General features: G+C 40.2%; 1 protein-coding gene across 1 annotated transcript in view; it reads right to left on the bottom strand.

Annotated features, from left to right (window-relative positions):
* WDR27 (WD repeat domain 27) overlaps positions 1–21,943 on the bottom strand; it is a 136,363-nt gene that overhangs the window by 38,969 nt on the left and 75,451 nt on the right. The window contains exon 24 of the mRNA XM_064445639.1: positions 17,464–17,562. Within this exon, the coding sequence (XP_064301709.1) occupies positions 17,464–17,562 (99 nt within the window). The remainder of the gene's footprint in view (positions 1–17,463; positions 17,563–21,943) is intronic.

The raw sequence follows: 21,943 nt of genomic DNA on the forward strand, positions 1-21,943 counted from the left end.
CAGGCTGAACAGACCCAGGTCTCTCAGCCTTTCCTCCCAAGGGAGATGCTCCAGCCCCTGATCCCCTTGGCAGCTCTGCCCTGGCCTTGCTCCAGCAGCTCCCTGCCCTTCTTGACCTGGGGGGCCCAAAACTGGCCGCAGCCCTGCAGGTGTGGCCTCACTGGGGCAGAGCAGAGGGGGGAAAGTTTTTTTTTAACTCTTCTAGCACTAACAATTTAGTTCAATGTAGAATTACGTAGCTTTCACAATTTAACAGAAAAGTGCTTCTTTCATTAGTTTTAAAAGGATTTTTGATGTATCTAGTTATAATGGATATGGTGTACATAGATGATAAATATATACACCCATTCAGACAAATACGGATACAGAACAATTCTAGATATTCCTTCAGGATTTAGCTGTCCTTGCCATTTCTCAAAGTTCACAGCAATTCTACTTCCCTTGAGTAAGGTAAGTAATTTTCAAGATGGAAGCTTGAGCTTCAGTCCTGTTAAGAATAAGCAAAAGCCTTCACTTTGTCCCAAAAATTCTAGATTAAAAATAGTCCTTTTTTCCTTAATCATTTTTCATGCAGAAATAATTCTTCCATTTCAGTAAGACACAAGACACAGGCTTCATGAGAGCAAGTCTATGGAGTCATGACAACAGAAAAAAAATGGCTCTTTCAGCTTGTAAAGTAATTTTTATCTTAATTAAGTTTGCACTAAGTAATTCATAAGGAAGAAATCTATTTTTAACACATTATTGGCGTTCAAAAAGACCACTAAAATATAAAGATTTGACGTGTCTACATTAGATGTAAGAATAATGGAACAATCTGAAGATTATGAGGCTATTCAAGGAATCTAAGCAATAGAAACATGCATAAGAAAACATGGAAAACTGTCTCCTTTTAGTTATTAGCTTAATTGGATGGACACCTAGAAGGCACTTAGTTTAGTGGGCAACTTGGGTTTCAGTGAACAGTTAATAAAATTAGAACATTTTTTCCAGAATATGACAGAAGCATTTGTGCGAGGTACATTGAAATAGCAGAAATACTTTCTTCCTCTTTTTTTTTAGTAGTTATTAAAGGCATGATGAACTCAGGATCCTCTGCGTATAGTTCTAGGATTAAGTAAGCGAAAACATGAAACCTTGCCTGAGTTTTTCATATGTAAATATCTAATTATTCTAAGGTTTAGTAGATTCTTTAGATATATTGTCTAGATCATCTGGTTGTGGTGATGACAGCCTACTTGAAAAATAATGAAATGTTCAATTTTTCTCCAAAAATTTTATATGAAACACACAGGGATGGTTTTTGTGTCACCGTGATAAAATCCAGACTAAAATGTTATCAAAGGGGAGTTTCTGAGTCATTTAAAACATACTGTACACTCATAACAAGACAAGAAAACGCTCCAAGATTTCTGCTTCCAAAACTGAGAACAGAAATTCCACACTACGCACAGACACTTGCACTTGCATTCTACGTACGGTCAAGTTTAAATCATACTTTAAGATCACAAGAACTACTGGACTTCCGTTGTTTTTTCTCCAGATTTCAACTTAAAAACTGTAAAATCTATTGAAGTAGTGACAGTATTGCAGAGGTCTGTAGTTCTTCTTACAAGAAGCAGGACAGCTAGTTCTAACACTAAGGTTGTAAAAAGGTGGCACAAAGAGTAACGTAGAGTTCTTTATTCCCTACATTTTCCGGTGTTGCTGTTACTGAGAGCACTTCTCCTGAGACAGAAGTAACAGGATAACATCTGAATCAACCTGAGCACTCAAAAAAATAAAGGAAAAAAGCCTGAGGTGCGGAATGAATGTTACTGTACTACGAAGATGACACTGCCCCTAAGAGGATTAGTTAGACGCTGTCCATGTTACCCACTGTTACGACCCATCTGTTCGGGTTTAGAAAAAAACAGTGGAAAAATGAATTGCTGTAAAATAAGTAAGATGAACCTCACAATTAAACGGCTGTTTCTTACCAGCATCACAATAGAGCACTTCAGCTTTGCTCCAATAGATAGTGGAGAATATTCATTGTGGAAAACAGTAAATAGTTAACATTTTTGGAGAAGTGGAGCAGAGCCTAATGCTTAGGGAGGCCAGGGAGGAAGGAAGAAATGGGGAAAGCACTAAAAAGAGAGAGTCTGTCAATTTTTATAAAGAGCTCAGGTGTTACAGTAACTAGAATAATGAAATTGTCGGCTCTATGCATTGTCTAAACATATGATATTGACATTTTTCAATTACATTGTAACCACATATATGAGGTTTCAGTTGTTTTCTTTATGACATAATAAAAGATCTGATATAACTTTATTCAGATCACCAGCAAAATATTTATTTGATGTGTAACTGTAAAATAAAAACTAAGCTGTTAAATTCAAATCTAGAGGTGACTCTGCCTTTGGGCTGGGGAAAATGTGTGAACTCCTTCACCCAGTCTTGTCAGTTTATGGAACGTCTTCATCTCATAGAATTTCTAAACCTCAGAAAGGTCACAAAGATTTTCACAGCATGTAGATTACACAAATGACTATACTGGGTCAGACTAGCCCACTAATAACCTGCCTCTAATAGTGGTCCAAACTGGATGTCCAGGAAATAAGAATGTAGGAAAGAATGAAATTTTAAGAATATTAAGATATAATATAGGAATAGACCAAGTATATCATCCCTAACATTCTGCTTGTAGAATTTGAAATCCAGGTACATTTTTCTGAAGAGAGTATCTCTATGTATTTTAATTTACCTTTAACAGGTTTCTCAGCCATGAATCTGTCTAGTCTTCCTTTAAAAAAATACAGAATACAGAATTTCAGCATTCATGTCGTCCCATGATAAGGTATCCCAAAGCTTAAGTCCATGTTATGGAAAATCATCTTCTTTCATTTGTTTTTTACCTATGACAGGTTATCTTCATGTGATATCTGTTAATTCTGTATTGCAAGGTGAACAACCATTCCCCCTTCATCCTCTGCAGGCTACAAAATTTACTCATGATGTTTTTAGACATCTCATATAACACCTCAGAGTTGCTTCTTTTCTGGGCTGAAGAATCTTTACTCTAGTTAGTTGTTTCCTCTGTCAGAGCTACACTATGTCTTTGATCAACTTGGTGAGTCTTTTCTAAAACTTTTCCAATTCTATTAAATGTTTTTTGTGATTGCCTAGTCAGACTTTGCACGAAGACTCTCACTTATACAATCACGTGATGATGTCTCCATTCTGCTTTCCATTTAATTCTTAATAATTCCCAAGACTTTTGTTTTACTGACTGCTACTGAACACGAAACTGATGCTTACATGCATCTATTGAACCCCAAGGTCTTGTCCTAGATCAGTAATGGCTGACCCTAAGCCCATCAGGTTATAAAGTTGGATGTTTTTTTCCTCACCATGTGTATCACTTTTTCTAAAATAGACTATTAGTGAAACCAGCGTTCATTTTTTTTTTGCCCCAGACTCTAGTAATACTGACTGCCTAGTTAGAATTGTGAAATGTCTGCTGCACCTGTTCTTATTAAGAATATTTACTGTCTTATTATTTGTCCCAGCTACTTGTAGGTGGAAGATTTATACTAATTTTGAACAAATAATTTGAATAGTGTATATTTCAGAACATGACTAATTACTTGAGGCTGTAGTTCCCCAGACGTATCTGTAATGACAGCATCCAATGACAACTATCGCCATCTTCCTTAAGTGTTTGCTCTTATCCCCATGTCTCATGTCTTCATACAGACTTGGCTGCAACATGAATTGGATCAGGGATTGATCTAGGTGGAGAAACAAAAACTGCCAAAGGATTTGTTTTATGCTGACAGGGCCTGTTCTATGTTCTACACTCTACACACTTTAATTTCAGGAATAAAATATGAGAACATGCTCTGATAATTATTTCCATTGCTCTAGGCTAAATATTTTTCCTAAATTATTTAAAATATTCACACAGAAATCTTTGACAATCAGGTTTTTTTAAATGGTAGCAGTTTCTCGAGTGATAACGTTTATTTTAATATAAAGTATTTCATTTCCCTTTGATTCTTTACATCTTAATTCTCCTGGAACGAATGGAAGAATCAATCACTGTTTCCTGACAATAACACCAAAGCAGACTTTCAAAAACCACACTCCACTCACGCGGTTTGTTCAGATGGTCAAATTATCTCGAGATGACCCACAGCTCTCACCCCATCGGAAGGTACATGCCTCCCTCCCACAGCGTGGCAGAGCCAATGCCTAGGCGGGACATGATTACCCCTTCAGCCCCTTCTGCTAGTGCAGGGCTGGGAAGAAATGTCATCAGAGATCTCCTCAGCATGTGCTGCTAGGGAAGGGAGGAGGGAGGGAGGGGAGACGAGAGGAGACAAGAGGAGACGAGAGAAAAGAGAATTCGGCTGGAAAGGACCTCCAACAACCATCTAGTCCAACTGCCTGACCACTTCAGGGCTGACCAAAACTTAAAGCATGTAATGAAGAGCATTGTCCAAATGCCTCCTAAACACTGCCAGGCTGGAGGCATTGACCACCTCTCCAGGAAGCCTGTTGCAGTGTTTAGAGTACTATCTGTAAAGAAATGTTTCCTCATGTCAAGTCCAAACCTCCCTGACGGACACAGCTTTGGGCCATTCCCACAGGTCCTGTCACTGGATCCCAGGGTGAAGCGCTCATCACCTCCTTCTCCTTCTCCTCAGGAAGCTGCAGAAAGCAGTAAGGTTGCCCCTCAGCCTCCTTTTCTCCAAACTAGAAGCCCAAAGTCCTTAGCCACTGCTCATAGAACATTCCTTCCAGCCCTTTCACCAGCTGTGTTGCCCCTCCTCTGGACACATTCAAGGACCGTAACACCCTTTTTAAACTGCGGGGCCCAGAACTGCAGACAGTGCTCGAGGTGAGGCCGCACCGATGCTAAATACAGCGGGATAATCACCTCTTTTGACCGGCTGGTTATACTGTGTTCGATGCACCCCAGGATGCGGGTTGCCCTCGCGGCTGCCAGGGCACCCTGCTGACTCATACCCAGCCTGCCATCAACCACCACCCCCAGATCCCTTTCGGCAGGGCTGCTCTCCAGCCCCTCCTCTCCCAATTTATACTTGTGCCTGGCGTTCCTCCACCCCAGGGGCAGAATCCAGCACTTGGACTTGTTAAATTTCAAGCCATTAATGATTGCCCAATGCTCCAACCTATCTAGATCCCTCTGCAGGGCATTCTGTCCCTCCAGAGAGTCACCAGCACCTCCCAGTTTGAATTGGCCAGCAAACTTGTTAATGGTGCATTTGACTCCTGTATCCAGACCACTGATAAAATATATTGAACCTAGGCTTGAGCCCTGAGGAACACCGCTGGTGACCACCTGCCAGCCAGATGTAGCTCCACTCACTGCCACACTTGGAGCCCAGCTGTTTGCCCAGTTCTCCAACCAGTGCACTGTGTTCCTGCTCATCTCACAGTTGGACACCTTGTCCAGAAGGATGTTGTGAGGGACAGTATCAAAAGCCTTATTAAAATAAAAAACCCCTACATCCACCGCCTTCCCTTCACCCACTAGGCGGGTGGCCTTACCATGGAAGGACACCAGATCGGTTAAACAGGACTTTCCCTTTGTGAACCTGTGCTGACTGTGCCTGGTGACTGCATTGTTCTTTAAATGTCTTTCAATTCTACCCAGCATGATCTTCTCCATAATTTTCCAGGAACTAAGGTTAGATTTTAATTTAAAAACAGAGAAAAATAATCCTCCATGAAAATCTGTTAAAACAATGCATACACCATAACCAATGGTAAAAGGCTTGTGATCACTTCCAAGGTCTTTTAAACTGTGAACATTACGCAAACCGTTCATGTATGAGTTTTGCTATTCTACCTGGCCGCTCTTAATACAGAAACTACTGGAATTAGAAAAAAAAGATCAAATCTGTGACATACGTAGAATTTCTAGGATGTAATGATGATAGGTTTCAGGTTGAACCTCTAGAGAAAATATTTTCTGATGTCTTTGAGAGATCATGTGGAACATGTGGAAGGTAGATTCCCTCCAAAGGTGTATAACCAAAAAGTGACACACATTACCAGCTAAGTGGGTGAGAGATAGATATAAAAGAATGAAAAATAAACATGTAGAAAGGAAGTTATTACACTCTTACATTGACAACCTTGCTGTTGCTGAAAATGTCATTCATTATTGGGGAATTTCATCCTGTTATCAGCCTCTACATAAAGAAAAATTGCTACTACTGAGAGGCAGTTTAAACTAACAGGCAGTTTAATGGATACAGTTCTTCGGCATAATGGAGGCTAATTTCTTCACTTACGGCCCTGCTGCTTACAACAGTAATTTCACCGATCTCAGTGACACCATTCATGTAAATAACTCTACATAACCGGAGGAGGAAACAATGTAAATAAAACCAGATGTCATACATAAAGCTAGTATTAACATAAATTAAAAACAAAGAGCCAGATTCTTCCCTGAGCCTGAAGACCCCAAGTCAGTGTTGGAAAACACAGGAAGGCTGCGGGTACTCAACACCCTGTTATTCTGTTTTGATTTACGTTAACCCCAAGCCCATTTTGTGCGTGAGTAAATATGAATCAGAATTGCACCTTCTCTCTAGAGCACACGATCTTTGTGAGATTTCACCCAGGGAAGCGGCAGTGCAGCAGAGCAAATGGCCTGCCAGACCACCCCCTCAGCATTCTCCCGATGTATCGGCTTTCACCCAATACACGTGCTTTCTTGTCGCAGTCGTACAAGAGTTTACAGAGGATCTGGTTTCCCTACCTTTGCATCGACATGTAAGGATAATTGGTAAGGATGTAAGGATATAAAATATCCAGCTTTACATCCTATACTTTTTAAAACACAGGCTATATTGTTAATGATTTTCTCCTTCTGTTAATTAAATGTTCTGTAATATGATGGAGGGCAATTAATAAACAAGGAGTAGGAACTCTAGGAAATTGCAAGAAAACACTAATTAGCTACAAGGAGCAGCTCTTGAAGAATTGAGCCCCGGTTTCTTTTACGACGCATTTTTTACTTTTAAGTTCACATCTTAGATTATTGCATGGCAGGTGGTAACTAAGTAGAAATGTTTCATATTTTATTACGGTATAGGACAGGATAAAATTAGAACCTTTATAATAAGATAAATGATGGGCACTTGCCTGAGATCTTGGTAAAATTAAACAAAACATTATCTAATTTAATATCAATCTGCCTTAGGAAGAATGCTAACTATATATTTTGTCTCAAGTAATTCCCTTATAATTGGAAGTCATATCACTTTTCTGTTTCTTCCACTCTCTCCCTGCTTCCAGTAATAACAGGCGCTGAACCAGTGTTCTGTTTAGCTTCTCTGGGAAACCAGGAGTAAAATTGCTAAAGCCACTGATATAATTTGAGCTAGAATTTCACGCTACTGCCGTCATCCTCTGCTGATCCTTCTTCAGAGTCCTTATCTGAGTTAAAAAGTGGTTTAGTGCAGTCAGGTGAAAGAGTGACACACAGACTGAGGTGACGTTTTAGAAGACAACCTGCAGCTTTATCATCTGTCTTTCTCCAGACCTAACTCCTCTCTTCAATGCACAGTGTAGGTCACTCACTACATGGTCAGAGACAAAAAAAGACAGTGGCAAGAGTCGGTGTGACTTTCTCCAGATGTCCGTAGCAGAGCAGCTCAAATGAAGGTCGTAAGTGTTGGAGTAAGTCCCAGATGTGGGTTTGCAGTGTGGTATGGTTTGTCACTGGGAAAATGACCTGTTTGTTTCAAGCAAGGTTCTTAAATGAGTAAGCAGCTAGCTGGATAGGATAGAGCTACAGTTCTGTGAAAAAACCTGTCACAGGGTGTCTCGGCTACCATATTTCAGACAAAGTAGACACATTGTGACTGAATTATGAAAAACCATAGCTCAGCCAATCCCCTCAGATTACAATGCCAGCATTTTAATGCGAGAATTACCATAAAACTGTTAAACATCTCAAATGCTACTTTTCAGAAAGACAGTGACTAGGACAACGGTGACTCCAGCTGTTGAATATTTCTATGGCGTAAGCAAAAGGGTCGCAGGATCCCCTTACGAGCACCTACCCTTCCCTACCTGCTCCAGCACACACTGCAGGCCTGAGAGGAGAAAGGCAAAACAGAAACACCCCCCCACCCCCCCAGCTGCCAAATGAGTTCACAGGGAAAACTCGTTAGGGAGCGCAGAATCGAGCGCTTCTGAGCCTGCTGTACTTTGTGCAGCGGACTGGGAGAAGAGAGGCACAAAAGGCAGCTTTAAAGGATTTCTGCTTCCCGCCTTCCCCACGCCATGCTGTACACAGTTCAGATACAGGCAGGAGCTGGGCCAGAATGTTTGGTGTGGCTATATCATACTCCATCGGACAGCTGGAACCATTTTATGTTGCTATTTTAATTTGAGACAGAAGTTGTGTCTGTTTTTCTTTTTGTATTTAATCTGTTAGCTAAGACTTAGCTTTCCCTTTTCCAAAAGCTCGTTTAGAATGCAGTTTATTCCGCACTTGATTTTCCTTTTATTTCATCTAATTGTACTTTTAATGCCTGAGCCCTGCTTTGTTACACACCCTCTATACATTTATCTCATAATTGCCAATCGATTTGGCCCCGAGTTTCTCAAAGACCATGTAAGAAGGCAGAATATTCTCGGAGTGTAAATGCTTGCGTTTTAATTCAAGTGGGGGAAGAGGCTTTGTACCTGTTCTACATGAAGCCCAGCAATTTTAGAACTGAAACCTCCCCCAAGCATCAGCAAGTTTTCAGCTGCATTCTCTGAATACATTTGTTGAGCACGAGAAATGCATTGAAGTGACACTCTTTCCACGATGGTGAGAAAAAGAAATGAGATACCTGAAGGACAGCTTCCTAGAGGGCTATGTAAGATAACTAGATTTGAATTCTTGCTTCTGTACAAGAAACAGAGCTGAACAAACTCCTAACGATTAGTTCTTTAGTTCTTCCTGCCTGGCAAAGGCTCCTCACTTCAGCTTCTCACGAGAGAGGAGAAGGCTCTGTTCAAAGTACGCTTCACAAAATATTTTTCTACACGCCCCTTCATGGAGCATAAAAAGTAGATGCTCACTAGCTTATCCCTTTCAATATTGTGTTATTGGCTCCTGGAAGACAGTTGTGTAGTGTCTGAAGGGAGCAGGAGAGGTTTATTTTATCTGGCAGCTTCTCTTCATGTCCTCTGAAACGCATTTTTGTCTGAGATACTGAGCGCAGTGATTTTCAGAACTGTTAAGTCAAGAGCAACCTCTGGTTCTCAGCAGCTCTGAAAACCAGGCCATGAGCATCTCTCTTTTGCTATCTTTTTCAGAAAATAAGGCTTAACTAAAAGTGCAGAAACTATCATTCTTAACCTTGCAGCTATCTTCTCTTACTTTGCCTTGCAGGGCTTTCACTCCCTGCCTCTGGGCACTCTCTTCATCTCCCCAGTATCATCACTTCTCTCCACACATATGTTCTTTCCCTCCAGTGCGTACAGTCAGTCTCCACTATTCCCTCTTCGCTCTCATTTTCTATCTGACGGTTTCCAAGAAGCTGTGTGTTCTCCAAATCATCCCTCTGACTACAGTTAGTGCCTTTCCTTCCTACTCCCAGCCAATCCTGTCTCTCCCGTCCACAAGTGACCGCCACCCTCCCTGTCTAGATTCCTGGTAAACAGAATTCACATGGAACAGCGGCGCAACCAACTGTTTAGTACCACTCCTTTCAACCTAGTAGTGCCATTCAATAAAATATCTACACTTGTAAGAAGTACAGTGAAGATTTTATGACAAATGTACTATGAATTGCAAAGCTTGCCACTGCAAACATATTTATCTAAAATCATGTGGTGCGCAGCTGTTGTTTGCTGGCAACACACTTAGAATGGCTGGAATATCCCATGATTAAACTGAATTATATTGTCCTTTCTAGCTTAGAGAAGGCTTTTTCTTTCTTTTTTAAAATCTGCCATCCTTCTTATATTTGTGTGCACTTTCTCTGGTGTAAACAAATTTCTCTGCTAAACATCAGCTTCTATACTAATGGGCACGCAGCATTACCAGCTTTTGTTAGAAACCGCAAAAGAAATGGTCTTCCTGCTATAAGCAGAGGCATACACGTGCAGCGAGGAACTCTGATTCTGAATTCTCAGGGACTGGAACAAACTCAGTAGGACCATCTGCTGTGTCACGCTAATAGGTTCTCCACAGGCTCGACCACCCTCATAGCAGGAGTGTGGTACAACCCAAAGCTCTTCATTCTTTTCCATCAAAGCAGTTTTTAAAAAGGCAAGGGCCAAGATCTGCAAGCATAACCAGTGACTTAAAGGCAGCAGCTAAGCTAAGCACTGTAAGAAATCAAGTCCACTTAGAGAATCTCCCAGAGGGGAGTAAGGCTGAAGCCCCTCTTTTCCCCCAAGCCATTTAGACTAGGACTAAACTCAGGATAAAAGACAAGTTGTACTTCTGTGGTTTTGCTGAACTTCTAAACCCACCTAACTGCTGAAAGTTGAATGGCTATGCAATTCTCTAAATCTGAAGAGAATCTAACAGATAATTAACAAGTTATGAGCTTGTAAACTACACAGCCGCATCGGTCAAATACTGCTAACTATTTTTTAAAAAAGCAACGTCTTACACAAAAAAACCCCAAAGGTCTCACTCACCGTCACAAGGATTCATTTGCTCAGTAGCACTCAGGGCGCTGTTACCTTTTGCAGAGGTCTTATTACCCTAGTGTTTGGCCCAGTGAATCCAACTTTTCGCTCTCATAAATCTTAGAATCTTATAAGAATAAGAAAGGGCACGTGCAGCTGCCTTTGGCTACTTTGCAGAAATGTCTTGGTGCCATTTACAAGTCGATCAAACTGGAACCGCCTTCAGCCCCTGAGAGTTAAGATAAATTGTAAAACTGCCATCCCGATTTTTTTTCGCAGTTAATACCATTATAATAAATCTGTACATTTGAGGATAAAAGAAGAGGTATGTTTAACATGATGGAGGATGAAAATAAAATGTTAATCAAATCTAGTCAGACTGCTATTTTTGTAAACTGGATAGAAAAATTAGACTGATATGTTCGTTAAATTTAAGAGATATCCACTCCAAATCCTCATTCAACGCACTGAGATTACACAAATGAGAGCACACAGATTTGGCTAAAAGTACAAGGAGAAGACAAGGCGAGAAATACATTCAAACTCAGAAAGCATGTATATGAAGTCAGCAGCTGGCTTTTTTTTTTTCCCTTTTTGATGCAGCTGTCGTCTTTGGCTGGACGAGGGTAAAAGAAATAACTTCTCACCAGATGCAAACTGCAGTGCAGTCTTTGGCTAAGACAGCCTTCATACAAAGCCTGCATTACTGCACACTACTGCTCATAAAGAAAACAGACTGATGAAATGTCTTCCTGACCAGCTTGAAGTAGCAGGTAGAAAGAGAACAGGTTTGTGAAATGAGTGAAGAGTCGAAGACCTGATATTAAGATGCACAAGGACATACTGGAAAACCATTAAATAGCCTCTGTCTTTCGCAGCCTTCCCTGATTTGTCACCCAGTTTTAATCACTCTCTGCACCGGAAGGTTCTCGGCCAAGCCAGTTGGCTGACTGCTTGGGTAGCCCCAGCTCATCAAAAGAATGAAGTACAATATGCTAGCTTAAACCCCTGCAGTTGCAAACATGCTTTGTTTAACATCTACACTGGCATATTAGTACAGAGTTTAAGATAACAGCACAACACAGCAGATGATCCAAGGCCTCTACAGTAGAAAGGCCTATGGTAAAAAAGACTTCCACAAGCGAGTTTGGGAATTCTTGTATTTAAGAATAACTAGCAATTCAGTAGTCCATTTCTGATCCAAAATAAAAAAACATCCCTTTTCTTCTACTTTACCAGTAATCCCTAAGCAGGACGTTACTGCATTTAGAGAATTCCATTTTATAATCAAATTAAATTTTTTAACATACATAGTAGAGGCATATTCAGTTCAGCTCAGGACCTAAAATTCCAGGAAAGTGCCTCTTCTGAGACAAATAGTGACCTATTTGCAAAAGCCTGTTCCTTCTGAAGCTAATTAAAATCCAACAGAAAATAATCAGTCTTCAGATTTTTACCAGGTGTCCTTTTCCACAAATATGCTTACACCCCTAGTCTCAGTGTCCAGCTTTCTGAGGCTTCAGTAAACTGTTTTACCTTTACACATTCGGATGTTTTTATTACCTCAGATAGTACAAGAGGATGTCTGTCCATTGGCTGCTACTGAGTTGCCAGATTTTAAGTGAGCTATCTGCCCTGAAAATAAACGTGTGACCTCTTTCCACAGACCTCCACCTTAAGCCTTTTCGTTGCCACTTCCCCGCTGCTTGCTTGTTCATCGAGAGCACTCTCGCTCCCACATAGGCTCCCTCTGAAGGTTTTCTGACACAACTACAGCTTCCCCTTAGGTGTCCAAGCTAGTTTACTTTCCATCTTCTGCTTCTACTTCTTTCGTGAGTATAAAGGCTGTTCCACCCAAGGGCCCTGAATAAGACAAAGGATTCTACCAAATAATTTTTCAACAAAAGTCTAGAGGAAAGTTTTTAAAACCTAATTTTTGAAAGTTACTCTAGTCTTCCAGCAGAATTCAAAACTTTAAAACACTTTTCAAAAAAGCAAGAGAAAACCTAGAATTTTTAGAATTTGATGGCATTTTCTAGCCCTTTAATTTGATCTCCTGGAACGCAAGATCAGAAAAGCTGACAGCTGGCTGCTAATTCTGCTCAGAGACAAAATTACAGGAGAAAGAAAAGAAAAATTACCAAACTCCATTTACATCTAGTTTTGATGTATTTGTGGATTATGAGAGGGAGTACTTGGGATTGAGTGGGTCAAACAGTAGGGTCCAAAGAACCATGAGAAAGAGGTTTCCTGACTTCACTGAGATAATATTAGAGGTCGAGCTGGTCACAGGTTTGAAATCCACGTGATTTAATCTGTGACAAGACAGTCCTGAGTCCTAGGGAAGAATATCGTACTGGAAGACACGTGCCCTGCATAGGGATGAGACAAGACTGATTCAATACTAAAGCCAAAACTCAGCAAATTAAAGTCTGAAAAAGAATTTTCCATATCACTACAAAAGCCACCTCCATTGTGGAAAAATTTATGATTAAGTGAACCATTGATGGTGAACCAAAATCGCAAAAGAATGGAGTTTTCGTGTACGTTGTTCTAAAGTGAAATCTCCAGATGTGACCACCAGGAAAAGAATACTTTGCTAGTAGCTATCAAAAGATGATAACTCATATTTCCAGACACATCCAAAACCACCTGTAGCCGATTCTGACTAAAGTGGTGGCTTTAGTGCAAAATTGTACTACTGAGAGACCCACAAGCAAACGTCCTTGCTGGGAACATTAAATAAGTCTCCCTTCAAGCAGGTCAGAAGAAAACCAGCATGAAATTTTCAGTGGCTCCCATGCAAATCTAGCTGTGAAAGAGATTTCCAGATCTCTACTATTCATTTAACTTTCTCCAGCTGCCAAGTAATGAAGTTATTGCCAGTTAGCACCTCACCTAGGCATGCCACAATATAATACCTGAAATGAATGTTATTTGAAATCTAGCTGCACTTCTAAACGCAAAATCAGACTTATAAATTAATGCAAATAAAAGTTCTACCAAGTAACAATTTGAATTAATACCTTCCACGCATGTAAATTAGGTATTTTACTGATAAACAGTCAACAGTTGAACTTACACGGTATTTGAAAGATGTTAATGTTTTCTACATGGCAATTTTAAATTACCATGCCTTCAGTGCCAAGAGGTTTCTGGGGAATATGCACTATCACAAAATCAGAAAATAATTAATTTTACAGGGACTTCAGGAAATCTTATCATTGAACCTGCTCAAAGTAAGGTCAACACTGAACTCAGACCAGCTTGCTGAGGACTTTTTCCATTATAGTCTAGTTTTGGGTTGTTGTTTTTTGGTTTGGTTTGGGGTTTTGTTTGTTTTTTTTTTTTTTCCTCTTGAAGCTATCTCTCAGTATATCAGCCAGGTGGTCACATCAAACTGTCATATATTTACCTCCTTTAAATCTACAGTCAAAGAGAATGGAACAGATTTGCCACGTTACATCCAATGCAAATTCTATTTTTGATTATTTTTCACCAAACGCCCCACATGGACTTATTGAGCATGTGTTTAAATATCTGTATACTTCAGACAGGTAGCCTTCTAAGGACTTCAGGAAATCATCTCATCCAACCTTCTACTCAAAATAAGGTCAATGCTGGACTTGGGTTGCTCAGGGCTTATTCTGTTTAAGTGTGGTTTAGGGTGGGGTTTTTTCTCTCTCTCAAAGCTCCCTCTCAGTATATCAGTCGGGTGGTAGCAACGCATACTGGTTTCAAAGCCATGATTCTGTCATGAAAAAATAACTTCCAGCACAGCATATTGGCTCAGAGCTTAGAGCTTCTTTTCTTCTCTGTTGAAGCCGATGAGGACAACATTGTGCTAGAGTGTACTTGGATGGTTTTGCCACACATTGTTCACCCATGAAACCGACACTCAACTACACAAAAGCCACCAAAAACCAGCAGAGGACAATAGTGCCCCCATTTGCTTTTATCCTGCTTCAAAAACATTTCAAAGAGATACAATTTATTGTCCCCATATTTGGAAGATAAGAGTCCCACCCTGTTTTAACTTAGTTTGATTCAAATATGCTACAGTTAATAGTTATAGTTATTATAGTTAAAGGGTATAGTATCCTTCAGTGTATATTCCCTAAACTAGATTGAAACTCAATATTTTTCGTAAGCAAACCCCTTTTCCCTACATAAGATTTGAACAATGAGTGAAAACCAGGAAACAACAATGAGAAGCTAAAACTGAGACAGCATCTAGAAAATAAACCTAAGATAAATTTAAAGCTTCTGTCTTATTCCCCTTCTCCAGCTTTCATAGCAACTATTTTATAAACCATTCCAGAGTACCATGTGATGGAAGCAACAATGCCCCACATCAGCAAAATATCACTATTATACCCACCCAGGGTTTTTCTCTTTTTTTCTGGAAGAACATTTATGCAAGTGCGAGTTATAATAATGGTTGGAACAAACTACCTCACGGACAGGTGTTGGGCAAGCGACCACTGAACTGGGGTGCTGCCAGTACACCTCACTCTTGGCTGGATCTTTCCACGGCAGAAAGCTTAGCCATAATGTTTGAATTTCACTCATCAGCCACTTCCCTTTTTTCACCCCTTACTCCTTCCCCTGCCAGTGTTTCCCTTTGAATGCAATGGGGTTTTGTACAGAGGTTATTCAGAACCCAATATAATTCTTAATAGTATTCATTCAAACTTTGGATGAAACAAGAACAGCGTCAATTTTAAATCCCTAACTAGTGGTAGGGGTAGGGATCAAAATCTTACAGTGTCAGAAATCCTGGCTACGTAATACAAGGTCTTTCCTTCAAGGATTGGATTATTCTTTCCTAATTCATTTGTGGTTTTCATCTTTTCCACGCTACAAGCTTACTATTGTATTTCTTAGCTTCTTCTCCTAGTGCCTCTGAATGTACCTTCATGCTAAATCCTACGCTGGCAAGCCCAGGTGATTTGTTTATTTGTTCTGCAACTCACAAAAATAAGTATTTAGGAAGCATTTTGGAATGCTTATTATACAAAAAGACTTGGTTAACAGAATTTACGTTTCGGCTGTAATCCTTCAAAGGATCAGTTTCAGCACATTCCTCACTTTTTAGTAAAGTGTTTCTGATAACATCAGCTTCAAAGTCTTCCCCCAGAACCGTACCTGTGGGGAAGCTTGTAGCTTGTAAGCTGGTTCAAATCCACAGCTCTTGCTCCTCGGGAAAGTGCTCTTCAAGAAAAGGCTTTCTGGTGCTTGAACCTCAGATTTGGCTCTTAACCACAACATGAAATGGACTGTGTGAAGCTTCAGAAAGTTCAGTGTTAAAGGTTTTGTGCCCCAAGGCACACTTTCAGAGACAGACCAGATTGGCTTAGGTCTACAGCCAGTGCTTATTTTACACCACTTACAGATTCTGCCCCCGCCCTGATCAACAACTGGTTTGCCTGAAATTAGTTACTTCAAAGTCTTGATTCACAGTATTATTGCAACTGAGTCTCGGGACATTTAACTCTAATAAGATGTTTTCCACCAAAAGGCATTCCAACACCTGGACCACAGGATGCTGCAAGACTACAGTCAGCTCTATTCTTCACTATATAACATTGTTTTGCAGAACTGTGTTCAGTGCTAAACCTGAAACTAGTTTTAATCCGGGTGCAAAATTTAATAAACTATACCATTTAGTTGAATACAGCATTGCTGAATCTAAAGAGCAGAAATACATAAAGTGCCCCACAAGATAGCAATTCAGAGTTTCTCTGTTCAAACAACATATACACAAGGAATAAAACGTCAAGAAATTCTAAAATCAAGGTAATGTTAGCATCTTTATTTACAAATGGAAGGAGATACGTAAATATGACAATATTCCCATGTGTAAGGAAACTATACTTACTCCATAAATATTTTTTTAATAGTAGCAAGTACAGCCAGTGCTGAGGAGGTGGCAAAGAGGAGCCACTGTGCACTCTTTTATAGATAGTGACCATTGTTGTCTCCTTAAAGTAAGGAGAAATGTAGAAAGTAGAAAGCTTCGATGCAGTTTCAATACATGAAAACAAAGGTAAGCCTACAGGATTCAGAACAATATACAATGAATTCACATCATAAAGTAGCTGTAAGGAAGCTCTGGTTTCCAGATAAAACTTAGAAAACAGACTCCTGGGTATATATTGCTGCATTATAATTGAAGTGTTACACTGAAATACAGTGCTGTTAACACAGCATAGTATTAATTACTGGTTAAAAAAGGAGGAACTGTCATTGCCTAATGCCTAAATTCTTCAGATTACTTTTTACCTACATATATCTGAAAGACTCAAAACACAACAGCAGTTTTTCAAAACATTGTGATAAAGTTATTTCCCTCTTTGCTGTCACACAGCCCGTTTTAAATAACACTGCTTTTTAAATCTTGCAGACCTTTCAGTAATTATGGCAGGCCTGAGCCCCCTGCCATTTCCCTGCCCCTTCTCCCTTCTCTCTTAAACCCTCCGAATTAGGAGTAGTCTTTTTGCGCTGTCCATTTGAGACGGATGTACGTTTTCCCAACGTTATCAAGTACAGGTTTGCAATAGTTCCCGTGCCAGAATACTTCTTTACAGGCAGTTTGTCAGAGCATTTGCCTCTGTAGCGTCCATCATTCTGCATGGGTTTATAATTGACACAATAACCGCACTACAGTTGGAAGTAGATGACCAGCCTTACAGCTGCACGGCATATTGGCAGGTAAATAGAGGAGTAGTAAAAAGCATCTTACAGTGGAGATTTTACATGTTTTAGCTACAAAGAGGAAAAAAAGCCATGACTTACCTGGGGAGATGAGGGACTAAAAGTCACGTCGGTGACGGTTTCTGTGTGTCCCCCCAGTTTGTGTGAAAAAGTGCTTGAATGCATTTCATATATGTAAGCCTAAAAAACAATGAGATTATATTTTCACTTTAAAGAAACACGTCGCATTCTAGAAGCACTAAGTTATAGTATAGGAGGACTAAAGATTTAGCCTACAGAGAAGTTAGAAAATTTTCATAACAGCTAAACAGAATTGATTTCTGTAATTCAGGATAATTTAGCAAATGCTTAAGTTAACTCAAAAAAAGAAAGAGAAAGATTTAGAAAGAATAATGCAATCTTTTCCACTTAAATAACTAAACATTAGGTATATTTCAAGTAGGCAGGTAAAAAAATGACCCTTTAAAAATATATTTTTAAGGGGGTTATTCAGAATTTAACCCCTTGCTTTTAAATAGAAATATGTAGAATCCAAAATCTTGGTTTCTAAATTTGAAAATTCATGTTTGTCGCTACATTAAATGAAATCTTTCCGTTTCAACATAGGTCTTTGCAGTTTTTAATTGAACAGCATAGAATTCAGTAACAAATCAATAAATACTGTGAGTGATGCGGGTATCGTCAATGCGAAAAAGCACGCTGCCTGCCTTTGCTTCTCAAAGGCAAAATAATTATATTCTTATTGGTACAGCTTCAAATAATGAAAAAGTGCCGATGCAAAATTGCATTAAGGAGCCAAGCTAAAATTCAGTGAAAGTCACAGACGTACTGGTACTATGAAAGTGGTTGGCTTGTGATATTAAATTAGCGTTATATTACATAAATAAAACAGAAAACGTTTTAAAATAACTCCTGTAGTATAAGTCCTCCACATAAGAAACACTTGTGACAGTCACGTGCAGGCACATAGGATTGTTTTAGACTAGACTTATCTAGTAAAAATAATTATTTGCAGGATACAGTCAGACAGTATGCATGTACAAGACATCAGAAAAGACACATAAGATATGTAGAAAATATGCAGACTTCTTTGGTAAATTATAAATAAAATGTATCTCAGAAAAAAAAATATTGTAAAGCATGCAAAAAATAGTCAAAGATGATAATCCAAGTTTTACAGTTTCTATAAAAAATTTAAATGTTCCATTGTCTTTACTAAATCTCTGCAGTTAAGCCTAGGAACACCGAGTTCAGAACACAGCCTAACATAAACTAAATCAAACGGTGCATAGGCACTACTACAACAACGCATTACTCTGTGACTTAAGAGTTGTGTTGATAATACCCTAAAATAAGTTTAAGCATTCAGACCCAAGGCAGCTGAGCTTCCCCAAGCAGATGGCAAACTGCTACGAGATAAATGCCCCCAAAACTTGTGGACTCAACTGAGAGCCTTCCAAATTTATGAAAAGATTCACGGACCTATGCAAGTCCTGAAAAACACTTGATGCCTCACTCAGAAAACAAATCTTATCAGCCAGCTCCAAAGATTCTCTCGCCCAAACCAGCACGAAAGAGGCACTGGGTAGTCCTCGGTGTCAAATATTCCGTATACGACCGTATTCACGGAGAGGAAAACCAAGAAGCCAGCTGTAAATCTACTTAATTGCATCCAATTTATATACGTCACATATTCTGGATTCAGTCCAGGATACGGAATTAAAACCATCTACTGGCATAAATTAAGTACCTAAAACCAGACAGAAACATAGTTATCTGTTTTTAACTTCCGGATCTTTTGTAGCATTCCACGCAGACATTGCCATGCCAGCCGGGAAAGTAGCAGAATCCCCAGTAATGTGTTAAAACCGTTGCATTCTTCTTAAAAGGATACAGTGAATGCTCGCTAATTGGAAATTCTGCCTTAAAAAGTAAGGTGCTTCTCCCTACTTTTAAAACATCTCAGGAAACTGGTCATAATAAAAATATTTGATCGTTAGTAATCAATTTTTTTTTGTTTTAAAATGTACAGCCATACCACAGCTACTGTGACTTACGCTACCTGGGACATGATCGGTTCACAAGGGAGCAGATAGGTCAGGGGAACCCAAACGTAAGGCACGATGGCACAGAAGAAAGCATTCTGATGTGTCTGTACAAGTACAGACCATATATTACATATATTACAAGGCCATATATTAGCAAATTCAGGCTGTACACAGGACTGCTCAAGTTCTTGCTGTTTCTATACAGAAACGCCGCAACTGCTGTTTGTAAATACCTCCAGTTTGTCATAAGATTCCTCTTTATTGACATAAAAATATTAAGAGGTAGTGTTGGTTATTTACTTTACATCCTAAACAGCTTACAATATTGCCAAGTAATTAGGCTTTAACAGAGAAGGTTTCAGAGCACTAACATAATAGTACCCTTCAAAATTTCCCTTATTTTATAGGGCTCCATCCATCCATTCTCCTCCTTCCAAACCGGCTTTCCATTCTTCACTCTGATGGTACTAAACCATGACTCAACTGGGACCAACATTATCAGATGCTGACAACTGTCTTATCTCACTGCCCGTAACATTGTGCTCTCTTCTTCACAGCCAAGCTTTGTCACACTGTGTATCACCTGGCCCTGCTGCCCAGACCTCCCACGGGACGTCCTCCCGAGAACAGAGGGTGCTACTGACGTGATTCAGCCCCCGTCGGCAACTGAACACGGCGCAGCCGCTCGCTCGCTGCCCCCCCCGTGGGATGGGGGAGAGGATCGGAAGAGCAAAAGGAAAAAAACTGTGGGTTGAGATAAGAACAGTTTAAAACTTAAAATAAAATAGTGATGATGATGATGATGATGATATAAACAGGAAAAGGAAGGGAAAAAAAAACCCACAAGCGATACAACCGCTCACCACCCGCCGACCGATGCTGCCCGTCCCCGAGCCGCGATTGCTGCCAGCCCCCCCCGGCCAGCCCCTCCCAGTTAACGTACTGGGCATGACGTTACATGATATGGAATATCCCTTTGGCCAGTTTGGATCAGCTCTCGTGGCTGTGCCCCCTCCCCTCCCGGCTCCTTGTGCCCCCGGCAGAGCACGGGAGGCTGGAAAAGCCCCTGACTAGCACAAGCTCTGCCCAGCAACAACCAAACCATCGGTGTGTTATCAACATTATTTCCATGCTAAGCCCAAAGCACAGCGCTGCACCAGCTGCAGTGAAGAAAATTAACTCTGTCCCAGCTAAAACCATGACAGCTAGCAATGACCTTTTTATTCCAGCAAGGATGAGGTGTAAAGACTGCAGTCAGGTTGTACTTCACCACCACCACAGTGCCAGAGCAGACTGCGGCCGTCGTGCTCACACAATTAATAGGAATCTGCAAGTCTCAAGAAAATGAGAGATGAGATGCTGTAGAAGTCCATATTCCAGGGAGACTCCAGAAAGGAAAGGAGTATGTTCAGTGAGTGAGAGGGGAGCAAGAAGCACTACAAGCCACACTGTGGTCTCCAGCACAGGATGCTCCTCCTCATCGAACTGACTGAAGAAAGAGAGTATTCATGAAAAAAGGGAGAAATCATTCTCACCAAACAGCCCCCCAAAATCCCATGGACCTCTTGTCAAAATGGTTCAGTAGTATCACAACGCTCAGTAATGCCATGACACATTTTAGGTGTTTGTATCAATCATGAAAGATTCAAATCTTGTTCCTCATCGCTATTGTATGTATGTCCATCCCCTCTGGAACCGTGGGAATGACCAAAAGAGGACAAATACGTCAGGTTTCTTAACACACAACAGAACTTTTGTTAAATATAAGAACTTAATAAGAATAGAGCTCAATGAGGAAAACACTGAGGAGAATAAAATCAACTCTAAAATTCAGGTGTTTGGTACAAAGCATACCTCCTCTGGACTCCACACAACTGACACATGGGGAGCTAGTGAAATAGATTTACAAAACTCCTATTGCAAGCAATTATTTCCCTTCACAAGCCAATTACTCTGCAACTGCAAGCTTTTGCATGCCTGCATCAGGTCTTCTGCATATACTAAGACCAGTCTTTGGCAGACAGGTATAGGCAGCAGACAGGACTATGCTTTCTGTCACTCGCCGTCTTTTCTCTTTCTGACCCCAAATTGCCTTACTGTCACTTTTCCTCTTCAAGTCTACTCTCCTCCCTCCCTTTCATGGAAACAGGGACAAAGAAGAGCCAAAATCAAGGACAGAAAAAGTCAAGACCACAAAATGCTCTGAATCACAGGTCTACAATGCCTTCCAATAATTTCTGAGCCAAGAAGAAACATGGCTCCATGTTTTAACCAAGAGAACATATCACAGAGAGCGATGGTTAGCGAAGCTGAACATTTTCCATCATAATCTAGTGGCTTACAGAACTTTGCCAAATCTATCCAATAAAAATTAATTTTCCATTCCAGGTTCTCAGTTTAATTTGGGGAGAAGCACATTCATTTTTGGCTTACTCTCTATGTCCCAATTCCTCTCTGTGTAAAGGAGGTGTGATAATATTTTGTTGGGTTTTTTTAAAGACAGATCCAATGTC

Source organism: Phalacrocorax carbo, chromosome 3 (genome assembly GCF_963921805.1).
Source record: "Phalacrocorax carbo chromosome 3, bPhaCar2.1, whole genome shotgun sequence".
NCBI lineage: Eukaryota > Metazoa > Chordata > Aves > Suliformes > Phalacrocoracidae > Phalacrocorax > Phalacrocorax carbo.